Source organism: Galleria mellonella, unplaced genomic scaffold (genome assembly GCF_026898425.1).
Source record: "Galleria mellonella isolate WM207_F2 unplaced genomic scaffold, CSIRO_AGI_GalMel_v1 utg1917, whole genome shotgun sequence".
Lineage (NCBI taxonomy): Eukaryota > Metazoa > Arthropoda > Insecta > Lepidoptera > Pyralidae > Galleria > Galleria mellonella.
This window is the reverse complement of record NW_026442031.1, coordinates 990,273-1,006,094: the sequence shown is the minus strand read 5'-3', so window position 1 is coordinate 1,006,094 and position 15,822 is coordinate 990,273. Positions and strand designations below refer to the sequence as shown.

At 38.1% G+C, this 15,822-nt stretch overlaps 1 protein-coding gene across 3 annotated transcripts in view; it reads left to right on the top strand.

Annotated features, from left to right (window-relative positions):
* The first annotated feature begins 2,245 nt into the window (after positions 1 to 2,245).
* Positions 2,246 to 15,822, top strand: part of LOC113509531 (transcription factor BCFI-like) — an 83,624-nt gene continuing 70,047 nt past the window's right edge. Inside the window, exon 1 of one of the 3 annotated variants that reach the window (XM_052894166.1) lies at positions 2,246 to 2,521. In XM_052894166.1, coding sequence (XP_052750126.1) covers positions 2,479 to 2,521 — 43 coding nt within the window. In that variant the 5' untranslated portion in view covers positions 2,246 to 2,478. The other 2 variants (XM_052894169.1, XM_052894168.1) reach the window with 2 other exon arrangements.

The window sequence follows — 15,822 nt, the reverse complement described above, 5'->3', positions numbered from 1 at the left end:
TCTTAATTCCATTATCTGTGCTACTTGATATATAATATATAGTAGACCTAAGCACCTAACTGCCTGACTAAAGGGGGAAAGGGTTTGTTAGCAATGGAGTTTGACAGCCCCATTGCTAGCAATATGCCCTATTAGGTCGACCTCCTCGTGGTTCCCCCTGGAAAACATCGTGAACAATTTTTGTTGAATTCGTCACGATGGGCTAACTGACCTTCTTCATCCTCACCTATCATCCTTTACTGGTGCCCCGCCGGTGTATACCGATAGTGCGGATAGGGTTACTATTCTATTATCACCTATTTAAAAAAAACTGCCTAACTAAAAGGCTGTGTGGTCCCGACATAGCAATAGGTCACCCCTTTCTTTCCCAAGGGTGTCGTAAGGGACAACTAAGGGAGGGCGAGAGATGTGGAGCAGCGTCTCTCTTAAAGCCTAACTGCGGTAGCCAGTCCGACCGCCAAGCGTGGCAACTACTGGCAAAACCCGCCAAGGGGGAGGCTCATGCTCAGCAGTAGGCTGTTAACGGCTGATATGATGATGATGATGAAGCACCTAATTAGTTATTTCCTGTAGCTTCATTATCAGTATCTTCATTCAGTGTGAAATTTCCTAAAATATTTTCCTAGTACCTGCTAGTAATCTAGACATACATAGCTACTAATGTGATGACATTATAAAGGAAGCTGTGTGTAAAAAAAAACCTTTTTTCAGAATTTGATCCAGTAGTGATCCTTGTAGTTTATTTTTTTATCCGACTACAAAATACGGGGAAGAGGATTTTTTATATACGAGTATGTCCATCGATTTTCCTGTCAATTGTTCGGTCCACGATTGATGGAAATTTTAAATCAATTAATTAAAATTTTTAAATTATTAATCAGGAGGAGTTAGAGGATGATTCTTTAAATACTATAGGCACGTACAGACTAGTAGCTGTTATAAGTTATTCAATCTCTTTTAAGTTATTCAATTTAGTTAATCATGGAAGGTTTGGAAACGGTTAAAAGTAAGAGCATAATTTCTTGCTTATTATAAGCATTTTTTATGCAACTTAGAATGACAAACAAGCTGACGACCCACCTAATAGAGAGTGGTAACCATCGCCTATAGACATGAGCAGTACCATGGGCATAACAGAATATACTGTTTCACATATGATAACCCCCGCCCTTATGCGTTGCCATTTCTGAAGACTAAGGTGTTATGCCTTTGTACTCTATAATTTCACTGCTATATTCCACTTATCAACTTGAAACACAGCAAGCAGTTGTGTTTGCATGGCTGTGTTTCAGGTTGATAAACAAAGCTGCTGCGAAACAGGAATGACACAGAGGTACCCGAACAAATGACTTTTGTACAAAATTTCCCTCTGGTCTAGCCTAATCAAATACCTATTCGACTTTAAACAGATTTATTAAAAAGGAAGTTTATTTATCGCTTAGTTACTTTTTTAGGGTTAGTTTCAGGTTTTTTTGGAAGTCGGTTAAATTATTTTTAATATTTTTTATGTATTATTTATTTTATAATTTTATATTATAATTATTGAGTGAGAAATGATAGATGAGGATGAAGTGAGGTCAGTTGGCCTATCGCATTAATTCAGCATGCATTAATTACGACGGTTTACGCGGGCGCCAGTGAGGGATGAAACGATGAGGTCGAAGACAAGTCCGTCAGCTCAGTACGGCTAATTCGTTAGAAATTAATCACGATCGTATCCAGGGGAACCTCGTGGAACTCTTTTATTTTTTAATAGGTGAGAATGAAATAGTAACCCTCCTGCGCTATCAGCATATGCTGGCGGGGCACTAGTGAATGATAGATGAGGATGAAAGTGGCTCAGTAACCCCATCATGACTAATTCCACAAGAATTAATCACGATGATTTGCAGGTGAAACCACGTGAAGGTTGACTTGATAGGGTATATTGCTAGCAATGGGTTGTTTTCTTTTGACCGGTGAGGTGATAGGTGAGAATGAAAAGGCGGATCAGTTGGCCCATTGGAATTAATAGTCCTGGAATACAGCACGATGATTTCCAGTGGGACCACATGGAGGTCGACCTGACAGGGTCTATTGTTAGCACTCCCATTGCTGCCAATTCCTTCCCCCTTGGGAACCCGTGATGGCAGCAGGCGGCGATAGGTGGCGCGGCCGCGGCCGCGGTGGCAGCGGCGTCGTCGGCGGCGGTTGCGTCAGCGCGCGGGCGGCGGGGCCGGAGTGGACGCCGCGGCCGCGCCGCCGCGTTCGCACTGCGCGCTATCGATCGCTGTGCGCACGCGCCGCCTCACGTATCGCACCGCACATACTCGCGTTCTCGACTCTTGACTCGATCCGCTAGTCTCCCATCTCCGGCTCTCGTCTCCCGTCGGCTCTGAAGGCGGCTATGCGCCGCGGAGAGTGTGTGTCGGTGATGTGTCCGCGACCGGACGCCTCCGCTCTGGTGTTCGCTTCGACGTGAGGGGAGCTGCTGCTACCATGGAAACCACAATAGCTTCTACTAAAACGGAGTACCATTTCGGTAAGTAATATGCGAATAGATCTCGTAAAGATATAACAGAATTGTATCAGATCTTAATTTACATAACGGCGTATTTATATTTCGTCGAATGCAATTGTAAATATTTATCGTAATTAATTTAATCATTCAAAATAAACGGGACGTGCCAAGAGGACAGTCGTGTCAGCATGGCGCGAAGGTTTATTGTAAATGATAGTGAATACATATGTGCAACTCGATGTTCGATATAAATGAAAAACGTTAAATCAGATCAGTAACTACAGAAAGCTTTCACGTATGATGAAAAACTTATCCAAACAAAAGTTCCACGTGGGCGTAACCGTATGCGTAACGTATTAATTAATAATAAGCTTTTTATTGAACTATATACAATAAAATTATAACTATATGGCCCCGACTCCCAAACTAGCGTTAACTGTATGTTAGGAATCAGTGTCTTCCGTGATTACGAAGATGCTATCATACTACGTGCTTACCCAGAGAATAATTCTTAAATCGATCAGCCTCTACTCAATACAATTCTTAACAAAACATGCCAACTCTCGATACATATTCGAATACCACAACACCTACGGTAATATTAGCACGTAAAGGTAATTCTTTGTTTGAATACGAGTCTAGCTTTATTAGGACTGACTAAGTTTTAATGTGCGACAGCCTATTTTACTGCCTGCACGAGAGCTCGTAGCGCACGCGCGCGGAAACAGGGCGCAGCAGTCGCCTGCGCACCTAACCCGATTTCAACTGTAACTGCAACGCCATAAGGTCTCGCTTAACATCGTTAGCTGTGTGAGCTCCGACAGTTTGCCTTTGCAGTTCTTATCGCTCTATGTTCGCACACTATTTTTATATCTCGTACAACAGTACGAGTTCATAACGACACATGCGGTTCTGCTCGTCTTACAGCCGCAAAGGATGTGGCGCAGATGCAGAAAGTGAAAGATGATGGCGCACGGTGCTACGGACGGCGGCGAAGTTGCCAATGTCGAGGAGCGGTCGCCGTAGGTGCAGCGCGGCGAGACAAACAGGAGTCGAGCCGCTTTATCATCCGGCGATTAGATAAGCGAAATCGCTCAAACTCGGCGAGCGGCAGTAGGCTCGCGCGCGCCCTCCTCGCCTGGCGCGCCTTTCGCGCCGGTGCATGCTGCGACAGCAATGCCGCGTCTCCCTGTACCACTGGCGGTCGGCGTCAGCCTGATCTCGGGGTCTGCCCAAAGCGGTCGGGGGGCACGGTGGCTACCGGCCACGTGAGCGTGCCGTAATGAGCTTCCTTGTTATTGTTAGCGAGTGTTGACCGCGGCCGGCGCACGCTGACCCGCTTTCCGCTGCACCTGCGCTATAGCCTGCATTCACTATGATAGAAATACGTCTCAGAACACAGCCGATGTATTCACTTCAGCGATTGACAACCAAAACGTGATTAAAAGCAAGGTGCGTGTTGAATTGTCGGTTCAAACAATACATAGTGAAGAGCTTGAGGTTCAACGTGTTTGCATGTATTGTGTTGTGCCGAGGCTGGAGTTAGAAGCGCGTTGCACCACGGCTGCGGACCACAGCGATGGACGCGTGGGAAGTTTCCGTTGCAAGACATTGATAACAGCGTCACTCTGTCAATTTACAGAATGTATTTACTAGGTATTCATCCGTACCTAAATTCTATATAATATAAAAATATCGATGACAACTGCATACTATAGGGTTTTATTATGAGTTTTTGTAGTCTTGTAAGGGCGTATTGTATTTTGTCCTCATGGTCGCCTCTTATTGCATCGAGCAGTAGAGTATATTGTTACTCCTGTATATTGGTACTTGCACAATGTACAATGTAAGTGAAAATGCTAATATCCTCGTCAATAAGGATCATTAAAATAGTTACTATTTTTTCTATAGCTGCCAGAAAGCAAAGCCAGGTTGCCAGGAGCAACGGCTCTGACTTCATATTCACTTATTCATGCATCACTGATATCTCATCATCACAGTATTAACCCAAGATGTATGCGAGGATACAATTGCATTTTCATGCATTAAAAAATATATATTCTTTAGACCTAGTTATTATTCCGATAACATTTAGTGACATTAACCTCGGTACTGAGTTTAGTATGATGCTCTAAGATATGAAGTCACTGTTTATATTATGCTTCTGCATTCGTAGTTACTCGGTCATTGCTGGTAAATTATAAGTAAGACCAAGGCTTAATTATCGTGGGTGTAGGTAATACCTGGGCATTTTATATAGTTAGAAATAACCGACATTTAGTTATACTATAAATTATTTAATCGCGTATCTAATTTCAGAAGTATACTCACAATAAATAATGCGTAAATACATTTCTAAATCAACCGAAGTACTTGTAGTCAAGATTATTTGAGCAGTGTTTAGAAAAAAACTCGTTTCGGGAGTAATAGTCTACGATTGTCTTGAATAAGGCTTCACTGAGGCATTTTTCTATATATTGGTACTGTGAATTCATTGGTCACCATGTCGAACTTGGAATTAACAAAGTTGCTGTCAAGTTATACATGTGGATATTGGATTACCGATTCAATTCCTATGACAATGTTTATCTGCATAATTAATCTCTCAACAATATTTGCTTCCCATGAAATTCGTGGCATAGTCTTTGAAACATCAATAGTAATAAGATCTGAAAGCACACACTCTTCAGGCTTGTTGACAGATGTAATAATAAGAGATCCACATGTCAAACAATTACTTTTTTACATGATTTTAAAATTGTTATAATCGTAGGATCTATCTTCCAAATGCCATTTATCACTACTCCTACAGACGCTACGAACTAATTGAGAATTACTAATAAACTCTTTAGTTTAGGCATTTTCTCTATTATATTTTAATGGCTAAACAGGTTTATAAAAGCGTCATATGCATTATGATTAAATTACTCGTACTCAAAACAACCTAAAATTAAGCTGTTTTTAGTTACCATTTTAGACTAAATAGTTTATCTAATATTGTATATTATTTTATCTATAAGTGCAGTGGACTCTTTGCATTGCTTGTATGATAATAAGATTTTGAAAATCAATATATAATATATATAAAAAAATATTTTTCGAAACCTCTTTTCACTAAAATGTTATATTTTCCGTTAGCAAAATCTGGTTAAACAAAACTTATTATTACAAATAAAAAATTACATTAATTTAGAACAATTCTTCAACTATAAAAATTAATATAAATAATACATTAAATATTTATTATAAATCCACAAAATATATATTTATCGCATGCATATTTTGCTATTTTTGAACAAAAAATTTAATAGCAAATAATTGTTTGACTCACTAAGTGCTTTTTCGCTACGTTTGAAGGATGTGAGGTTACACGCTCAAGACCGTTCCTAATGCCAGTCTATGAGGGAAGCCTATGATCAGCAGTGGACAGATAACGGTTGACATAATAATGATGTTGATGTGCTCAATCACGTATACCAATATCATAAACAATGAGACAATACCTAAGAACACAAGGGTTTTTTTTTGATGGGTGAAAATGGTATGGTAACCCCGCCTGCGCTAACGGGATACGCTGGCGGAGCACCAGTGAAGGGTGATAGATGAGAATGAAAACAGGCCAGTAAGCCTATCATGATGAATTCATCAGGAATTAACCATGATAGTTTCCAGGGGGAACCGCGAGGAGGTCGACCTGGTTGGATATATTGCTAGCAATGGGATTCTCAGTCTCCATTATTAACAATTCCTTTTCCCCCTAAAGAACACAAGGGTTGTTCTTACACACGACAAGACAGAAGTTGCTATAAACGGATTTGGCTGTGCGTCAAAAGTTACGACTATTGCTGAGAAAACGAGATGTACTCTTAGTATCTATCCTGACGAATATTTATAAAAGAACTTCGAATCTGTCTTACAGGATCAATATTAGGTTCTTTGATAAATCGAGTCTGGGTGGCATTTTATGACGTAACAACATCAGCAAGCTCCTGTATATAGTAGTCCATTCCATATCGGTTCTCTCCAATCTGATTTTCATAATCAATGTTTTAATCTAGAAGCATCTTTTCTCATAATGGTTGTTTGCTGTGTTGTATCTTCATCTACAGATGAGATTATTTGTAGACGAGTAATGCCATACCACCACCATTGAGATGTGATGGGTGGTGCATACAGCACAGTAATAACAGCCAAATAGTGATCTGAGTTCCTTAAATGTGCTCTGATCGAGATCTCATACTCTGTTGAAAGCCCAGCGAGGATTGTGTATAGCCGATTATATCTTAATAATCACTAAAAATAGTTCCATCAGACCATGAGTTAAAGTGCAAGCATAGGCGGTCTTACTTGCATGGTGAATACGGAATGAATTTAACCAAAGCTCGTAATAAAAATGGATGTCACACAAAACTGATAGATATTAGCGTGTCAATATTCTATTCAGATACTAAAACTGTTGAGTTGTGTTAACGTCATCGTGATAGGATCAATACAGGTATGTGGAGTTTGCAAATGTTCACCAACTGCATTCAGAAAGGCGTGGATTCTTCTAATATTGGCCATGACTATGCCAAATCCAATGGTGTGCTGTTGGCGCATTTGAGATGATTTTGGAAGGAGAGGGAGGATATCTTTTAAATAGACATATATATACACTCACACATGTCTTTATTAAGCTTCGTTGCACCTTGGAACAGAACAGACAATTCTGGGGTGGGTAAAGTCAATCCCGACTCCCCTTAAATACGAATATGCAATGCGCTCTTACTGTGATAATTTTAAGAAGTTATGTGACTATTTGCGGAGATATGGCAGCGAAATAAAGAAACTACGCGTTAAAGATTCATCAATTCTTAAACTATTTTTAGTCTCTCAGAGACCAAAAAACAGATCCGCTAAACAGAATGGGCTCCCATACTCCTCACCACAATTTTTCTTTAACTCTTACTCTCTTTAACTTAGAGATAGAGAGACGATCTTAGTTGCAGGTAGAGGTGTGGATTTTTTTACTATTTCAACCATTAACTGCCCATTACTGAACATGAGCCTTTCCCATAAGGGGAGTTTTGCCAGTACTTGTCACGCTTGACAGGCGGGTTAGCAACCGCAGTTAGGCTTTTAGAGATATTTTAAGATAGACGCTGCTACCGATCTCTCGACCATAAGTTCCCTCAGTCGCCTCTTACGACACCTACGGAAAAGGAAGGGGTGGACTATACTACGCCGGAACACACACGACAAGTGCATGCAGGTGGCTTAATTAAGGTGGTTCCTTAAGATAGCGAAGGGCATAGTCATGATAACAGCTGAAATTATGATAATCATCTTTAGATTTATAGATATATTAAATCGTTTGTGTAATAATCATGCATTACATTACTGCTCGGTACATAATAATATTTCCACTGTGTTCTCATCATTGAGAGAAACGCGCAAGAGTAACGAGGCGGGGTGGTCGAGCGCAGCGGCCGGGGGGGGGGGGGGACAGCACAGCGATAAGCGGCGCCCGCGCTGACCCCGGAGTTAGCCCCTCGCCCCTCGCGCCGTCGCCACCGCTCACTCCCCGGCCGCCCGCCCGTTACCATCGCACTCAGCACTTCAGCACATGACGATCTGTTGCAGGCAACTCGTAGGACTCGCTGCAATATATAACGTTTTGAAAAATAGAATAACTTTGTATTACGGCGGCTAACCGAATGCCATCCGCATTGTGTCAGCAATTCAGAACATGATATTAATTCAATTTATTTAGGGACAGTTTGTGTATGTATTAGATGTACAAGGTGAAGTCAAAATAACATTCCTATAAAGGGGTGTTTGTGTAAGTGAAACTATAGTACATTACTGCAGCGGCCAGCAACTGAGGCATTGATGGACGAACGTACAAATGTGGGCCGAAGCGCAACCAAGGCACACATACGTGAGTCCATCAATGCCTAGTTCTGGCCAAGGCTTGTATAGTACTTTTCTCAAACAATGCGCGGAAATCAAAAACACAATTTTACTTTTTAAATTAAATGACGAATAACGTATAATAATAATTTTTCACGCGCCATATTGTTTCTATGTTTTTTTTTTTTCAATAAACAGCATTCTATTTGCAAGACAGTTCGAAATTTAAATAAAACCTTTTATTAGTTACCTCCTTGGTAGCCATCTTTCGAAGTAAAAGGTCATTCCATTTTTAAATTACAGGACAGATATGAGTTTACATAGTAATTTATCTGGCCGCAAGACACGACAGATATGGATTTTCATACAACTTTTGCCGGCCGCTGTCCGCATGTATCTGATCAGTACGGCAATTTTGATTTATCTCGAAGAAGATTGTCAAAATAATGCTCACATTTCCAAGCATGTTTGAGAAAAATATTTTTACCACGAAATTTAAGTTAAAAAATAACAATATATTTTTATTGTCTCACACTAATATCGATAGCTGCTAAATTAATATGGAGGCTCGAAATTTATTGACGCTTCCGACCCAAATTTATTTCTTTTACGAAAAATATTCAGTTTCCTTAATAGAACACTGTCTTAAAAGGGTTCTACTGATTTTAATTTCTCTTGGCCTACTATTCCCTACGAATTTATTACAACGTCAAACGTTATAATAAAATTGTCGAAAAGTCTTTAAAGAATGAAAGAAAAAAGAAAGAAATCTTTTTATTCAAGTAAACTTTGATTTAAGCATTTTTGAATGGTGATTTACTTTGTCATTATTTTTCATTTTCGGAACGCAATTTCAGTCAAGGAAAACGGGCAAGAAACTCAGTTCTAACTCTAAATTATTACCTAATCTTAATTATTATATTTTAAATTTACTTGTACATTCTTAAACTCTATAGTTAGAAATAAAAATTAAAGAAAAAAGTAATCGATATTTTTGGATAAGTAGCTCTAAAATGTATAAAATAAAAAAGAAATAAAAGGTTTTTGAGACTCTATCAAACTGACTTTTACATTGATGTTTTGTGCATCTACTAGAAACACCTGAATACCTGTTTAATTAGCCATTATATGTCAGGCCGTATCTGGCAAGCTGGCCGCTACATACAGATTCAACAAACACGCACGGTCTATATTGTACATAATATATTTTATAAGCAGTTGATCAATACGATTTCAAAACGTTGTTATTGCGTGTATGTGGTGTGGTGCGGAGTGGTGTGATGCGGTGCGGCCCTCCCGCCAGTTCTGCGTACGGACACACGGACGTGCCGGCGGCCACTCTCCGCTGTTGTTTCCAAACTCAACACCGTATCTGAACGTGACGTCGATCTCGATTATCGATCGAAACGCTAGAATTGCGACACGAGTACCTTTTGCACGTTTTGTTATGTATGAAACCGCGAGCGCGCATGCTACTTGAACACTACGCCTGCCACCCACTTGCATACTGCGTGCACTCACACTACAATGTATTGGCATTTTATATAATAGTCACCATACAATACTAGTTCTTATTCAAATAATTAGAATTTTAAAGATATTTACGTTTGAATAGGATTGTTGGAAGAACTAGCCATCTTTGCGCTGTATTATTAGGAACGAAATTATATCTGCATTACGAATATATTAATACATGTAATGTGTACTCTAACTGTGAGATAAAGTCGTGTATCTTATCTTAGATGCTGAACATGAACAACATACCTTCGTAAACGTGCGTACAGTGTGTGTGTGTGTGTGTGTGCCAGCATTCGCGGAATTACACATCTCTGTTCTAATGTAACATTATTTTTAATAAGTATTGTTATTATGACAAACCTGGCTAAAACGTTAATGAATTAACATGGCGTATTGTTATAATCGATTAATTATTATAAACATAACTCGTCGCTCGCGTCATCAATATATTAAACAAAAATCCGAGAGAATCATGAACACTGATAGGAATTACAGAGAGGCGTGATAATAGCGTTTACTGGCCGCTGTATGTGAAACGTAACCGTTATCGTGGCGCGGCGCGATGTCGTGTCGCGCACCGTTACTCTTATTACATTACTGATAATGTTGATTTTCGTTGATAGTTCACTTAATGAAACGAATAATTAACAGATTTCTCATTGAATTTGTTGTAATGCCATTAATGCCATTCTGATAATAATGAATAATATAAACAGTTTTGAAATCTCTACTGTCACCATAAGGACGCTGGTTTATATTTAGTTGTATTACTAGCTGACGACCAGTAAAAAAAATTGTTTTTGTTTCAACCATCTATCGGGGCCATATTTTTTTTATCGGGATAAAAAAATATCTTATCTCTCGAGTTGAAGCGAACAATACACTTTTACAAATTTTCTTTAAAAAATTGTTAAGCCTCGTCCCAGATATTAGCGTGAAGGAATATCGTGATACCGGATTAGGAGTTACTTTGGACATACACACACAAGAATAGTACAAGCTTATTTTATCATATCCTTCCTCTTGCGTCTTCATCTCTTATCTATAACCAAATGCACTTCCTTAGAGAAAGTTTTTATCATTGTAAGGTCAAATTAATCCCACTTTTTTTGCAATAAGTAGCTATTTGTTTTCTTGGTTTATTTTAATTGATGATGGAATGGTAACCCTGTCTGCTCTATTGGTATATACCAGTGAGAGATGATAGGCGAAGATAAAAGCAGGTAAGTTAGCCAACGTGATAAATTTATTAAAAATTTATCACGGATTAACGTCTCTACTCTTAACAATCCCTTCCTCCTTGGTTTCATGTTCTTTTCTTTTATGTAAGTCGTTATGTACTGTTGTTACATTTTATACCTCAACCTTATTGCTATTGTACTAGTCTATGTTTATTGGTTTCATGACTAGAGATTTACTATTTGAATTGAGTAATAGAAATGTCTTGTGAATGTGTTTGTTTTGATTGTATACACTGGGCTCTCTTATAATGAAAAGGTATTTGAGTTTTCCCGTAACAAACACGTTTACCCATGCCATTACTAATACCACAGATAATAAATTACTACCCCTAATACCGAGTATACCAGGGACTCGTCTCTTTTGTTGAATTTTTTTTCTATAGCTGAAGAAAATATTAAAAATGGTTACATTGTAGTCACTATTTACAAAGATGTTGCACGCGGTTTCCCTCGCGCGTTGTCATAAGTAAAGGATACATGATTGTATAAAAGTTTGTGATTTTCAAAGTAAGAGGCAAAAAATTTCATTTTGGGCCTAAAAATATATTACGGTATTTTAATTTTTATACTTGTGTATATTATTATAGAGTTACACTTGTGATATTGGGTTTTATTATCACTATAATAGTGAAGTTTGTATAAAGAAAATGTTTTTCTTGCACCTCTATAGGTCTAAGATCCCCAACTTTCAAAATAAAAATTTAAAATTTTCACTTTCATTCGCTTACATTTTCTTATTTGAAGGATGAAATTTCCAAAAGCTTTGAAATACATGTTTATTAGTTCAATTAAGAAATGCAAATGGTAAATTTCAAGCAGGCTGTTTATTGTTTACATCATTCATTCATTAATAATAAATATTAATCTTTCCAGCCCATTTCTTCCTTTTAACATTGTTTGAAGAAAGAATGTTTTATTTATTTATTATTATAATGCATTCATGTACATAATATAGAGTTGTTACAATGTTCTTATGTAGAGTAAGTACATGAAACCCTATAACTTTCTTTTTTCCCGCGTTCAAACATGACGGACTGCTCGTATCAACTTTCAACCCCAATGTCACCCTCTTACAGAGGTTATCAAAACACTGAAATCAGTATTTATTTGTTTCTAATCAAAAACTTGTATATGAGATGCTTCTAACTTTGAAATAACGGATATCCATACAACCGTTCATCCCTTATGTTACCCCTTTACCCCAATTTCTAAAAATCTAAAAAGAACACTAAAAACATGCGTAAATTTTTCTCTTTTTATAAAATAGGGAGGGAGACTTTGGACAAAAGTCGATTGCTTGGGTACCTCTGTTCCATTCGTGTTTCTACCGTGAAGCAGTTGTGTTTGCATGGCTGTGTTTCGGTTTGAAGGGTGGGATATGGCGTGAATTTACAGGGTACAGAGGAATAACATCTGAGTCCTCAGGAATGGCAACGCATGGGGGGTACCATTGGCGAAACAGTATACTCTGTTATGTCTATGGTACTGCTCATGTCTATAGGCGACGGTTACCACTTTCCATCAGGTAAGCCGTCAGCTTGTTTGCCATTCTAAGTTGTATAAAAAAAAATTACAGTTCAAATTGTTCTGTAAAATTAAATAACAAACCTCTTGATTATATAGATCCTACTGTCTTCCGCGGTATCACTTTTGATTATAAAACTCAGTGGGGTGTTCACTTTAAACACCTTGCAATTAATATGCTGTACGCAGCCAGTTAAACAGTATAGGTACTAACATTAAGACTGTCAAAATAGTTTGTTTTCGTTACTTTCATAGTGTACAGTACACTATGTCTGTCTATGGAATATTATTTATGATGTAAAGCAGCTGACAGTCAAAGCATAATTATGTTACAAAAACGTGTAATTTATACTATGGGATGTCGGAATCACTAAGAGAGAGAATTAAATAAGCAATTATTTTCATCGTATCTTTACAATACATATACGCAAACATTTTGTATATACGCAAGAATCTTCAACTGTTTCTCAAAAACAGCGATCTCAATAATCTTTACGCTAGTAAATTCAAACTTGCTGTACTGTAGTACCGCTTAGAAAAAAATAATGGGCCTTTTATGAGAATTAAATGTTATAATAAGATATCGAAGGATATTTTGGATCTATCTTTTAATAAATTTAATACTGTTATTAGAAAATACTTATTGTATAAAGCCTATTACATGCTAAACGATTACTTGAAAGACAAATGTGCATGCTGTTAATCGATCATGTACGGGCGTTTTAACGACCAGTAATGTTAAATATAGTATACTTAAATATATACACATAATATGTTAATATATTTATAGACATTTAAAAGAGCACCCGTTGAGTTTCTTGCGGGTTTTCAGCACATAACAACTTTTCGAATCCTGTATTTATAAAAAAGAAATAGAATTTAAAAATGCTTGTAAACAAGTCTATTTGAATCAAATGATTGTTATTTGATGAACGACTTCATTTGTATAGATAACAAATCATTGCACACTATGTGGTCGCCTGTACGTGTGCATACTCGTGTTTACATTTACAAATCCGAGATATCGCAATTTCTTTATCTTTATAATGACTAATTACATACGGTAGGTACCTACTCGTACATACCTGTTCATTATTTTCTTTCGTTTTCGGATTTGGTCATTACAATTATTTCAAAAGATACTTTTATTATTTCAAAATGGACTATTTCAGGTATTATGTATCGAATATATCGAAGAACTCGTCTCTTTGTTACGACAATATTTGAGCAATGTAGAGCAGTTGGAAATAATGTCGAATAGATATCGAATGAACGTTATTATTACAGCATTTAGCGATTACTCGATATGATTTGAATTCATTTCAAATTCGATTGCGTCAGTCTGCTGTTTTGACGATCTCGTAGCGCCGCCCGCCGTGGCCGTGGCAGTCATAATTCGCATACAACAGGGCTTGATTCCTGGTATTGAGTTCCTTTGGTTCGTGTTAAATTTTTGCAGCCATATTTATAAAAAAAATTACAAGAAGAATAAAAAAAATTACTAATATAAAAACACAAATTATTTTACAAAAGACTTTGTAACAATACCTGTGAAATGACGTGTTTCTTAGAAAAATAGCAAATAAATGAACTTTCAGTCATGTTCAAAGATGACAGGGGAGATATTATGGAAGTGAAATTGTTGGATACTTGCGAGATGCTTATTATTTTTTTACGGTGAAGCAGTTGTGTTTACATGGCTGTGTTTTGGTTTGAAGGGTGGGGTATGGCAGTGAATTTGCAGGGTACAGAGGAATAACACCTGTGTTCTCAGGAATGGCAACGCATGGGGGGTATCATGGGCGAAACAGTATACTCTGTTATGTCCATGGTACTGCTCATGTCTATAGGCGACGGTGGTAAACTTTCCATCAGATGGACTGTTTTTGACTGCCATTCTAAGTTGCACAAAAAAGTAAATATCTATGATGAATGAAAGTAGAATGGTAGAGATGTAATCAGATCAGTTGGTCCGTTGAGGAGAATTTACCGCATGGGACACTAAGTGTGTTGCATTGCAAGTATCCATAAGCTGAGACTACGGCCACCGCGTGGGTGGTTTGCACGCTTGTTTGCCATCTTCGTAGTATTAAAAATAACTTTATAACATATGTAAAGACATTTTATTTGCCAAAATAAACTTTTGTATAAGTATAAGAATAATTTCATCCCGTGGGTGTGGTAAGGGAGAGCAGCAGCGTCCCTCTTGAAACATCTCCAAATCAACCCGCCTGCCATGCGTGGCAACTACTGGCAGCCCCCCTCCCAATAGGGGGAGGCCTGGGCTGATATAATAATAATAAACCAAGAAAATGTAGACCTAATTAGACATGAAAGTTGCAAGTCACATTATGTGTTTGTACACATTAGTTTGTGCATATTACTTATCTTGAACTCTAGAGGCCGCGAGGTAAGCAGTTGCTGCGTGTGACGTGACGCCACCTGCACTGCAGTTACACTTCGGATGTGTATCACCATTATTCATGCCAATGTGAATACGTTTTAAAACAACAATATATCCAGCTATTTTCCATTCGTGGGACAGTTATTTGTACCAGCAGGCCAGCGGAGAGGGGCGCGGCGGGGCGTGCGGTGTGCGCGGGAGGGACGCGCGCTGCTGATAACAACTGAACCGGCGACCTCCGGCCTCTGCGTTTAAAAATATTAGTATCTCTATTTATTTAAACGTCCTTTCCCCTGCACCCGCGCAACCGCCACCCCCGTCCCCTGCAAGTACCCTTGACTGACGCTCAACCATGAGCCAAACGAATAATTTAACGATTTCAAAACAATAGTTTACGATCGCATCTATCCTCTTTTTTGTTTCAGTTCAGGAGCATTAAAATAGTGAAATGTCAAGTGTTATGTGTGGGTTACTGATGAATGTTAAATCCTATAAAAATATCTTCAGATACAAAGATATCAGACTCGCACCATAAACTGTAAGGTACGATCAGTCGCTACAAGTGTTTCTAATAGAGTCTGCAAATAAAAACACTATATTAGGTAACCGAAAGATAAAAGTCAATGAAAAAATTTATTAAATGAAAAATAAAAATTCTAAAGCCATCTTTTGGATAAAATTAATTACAGCGCCATCTAGAATGATTAACTAATAGTACTGCATAAAATGTTATTTATAACTTA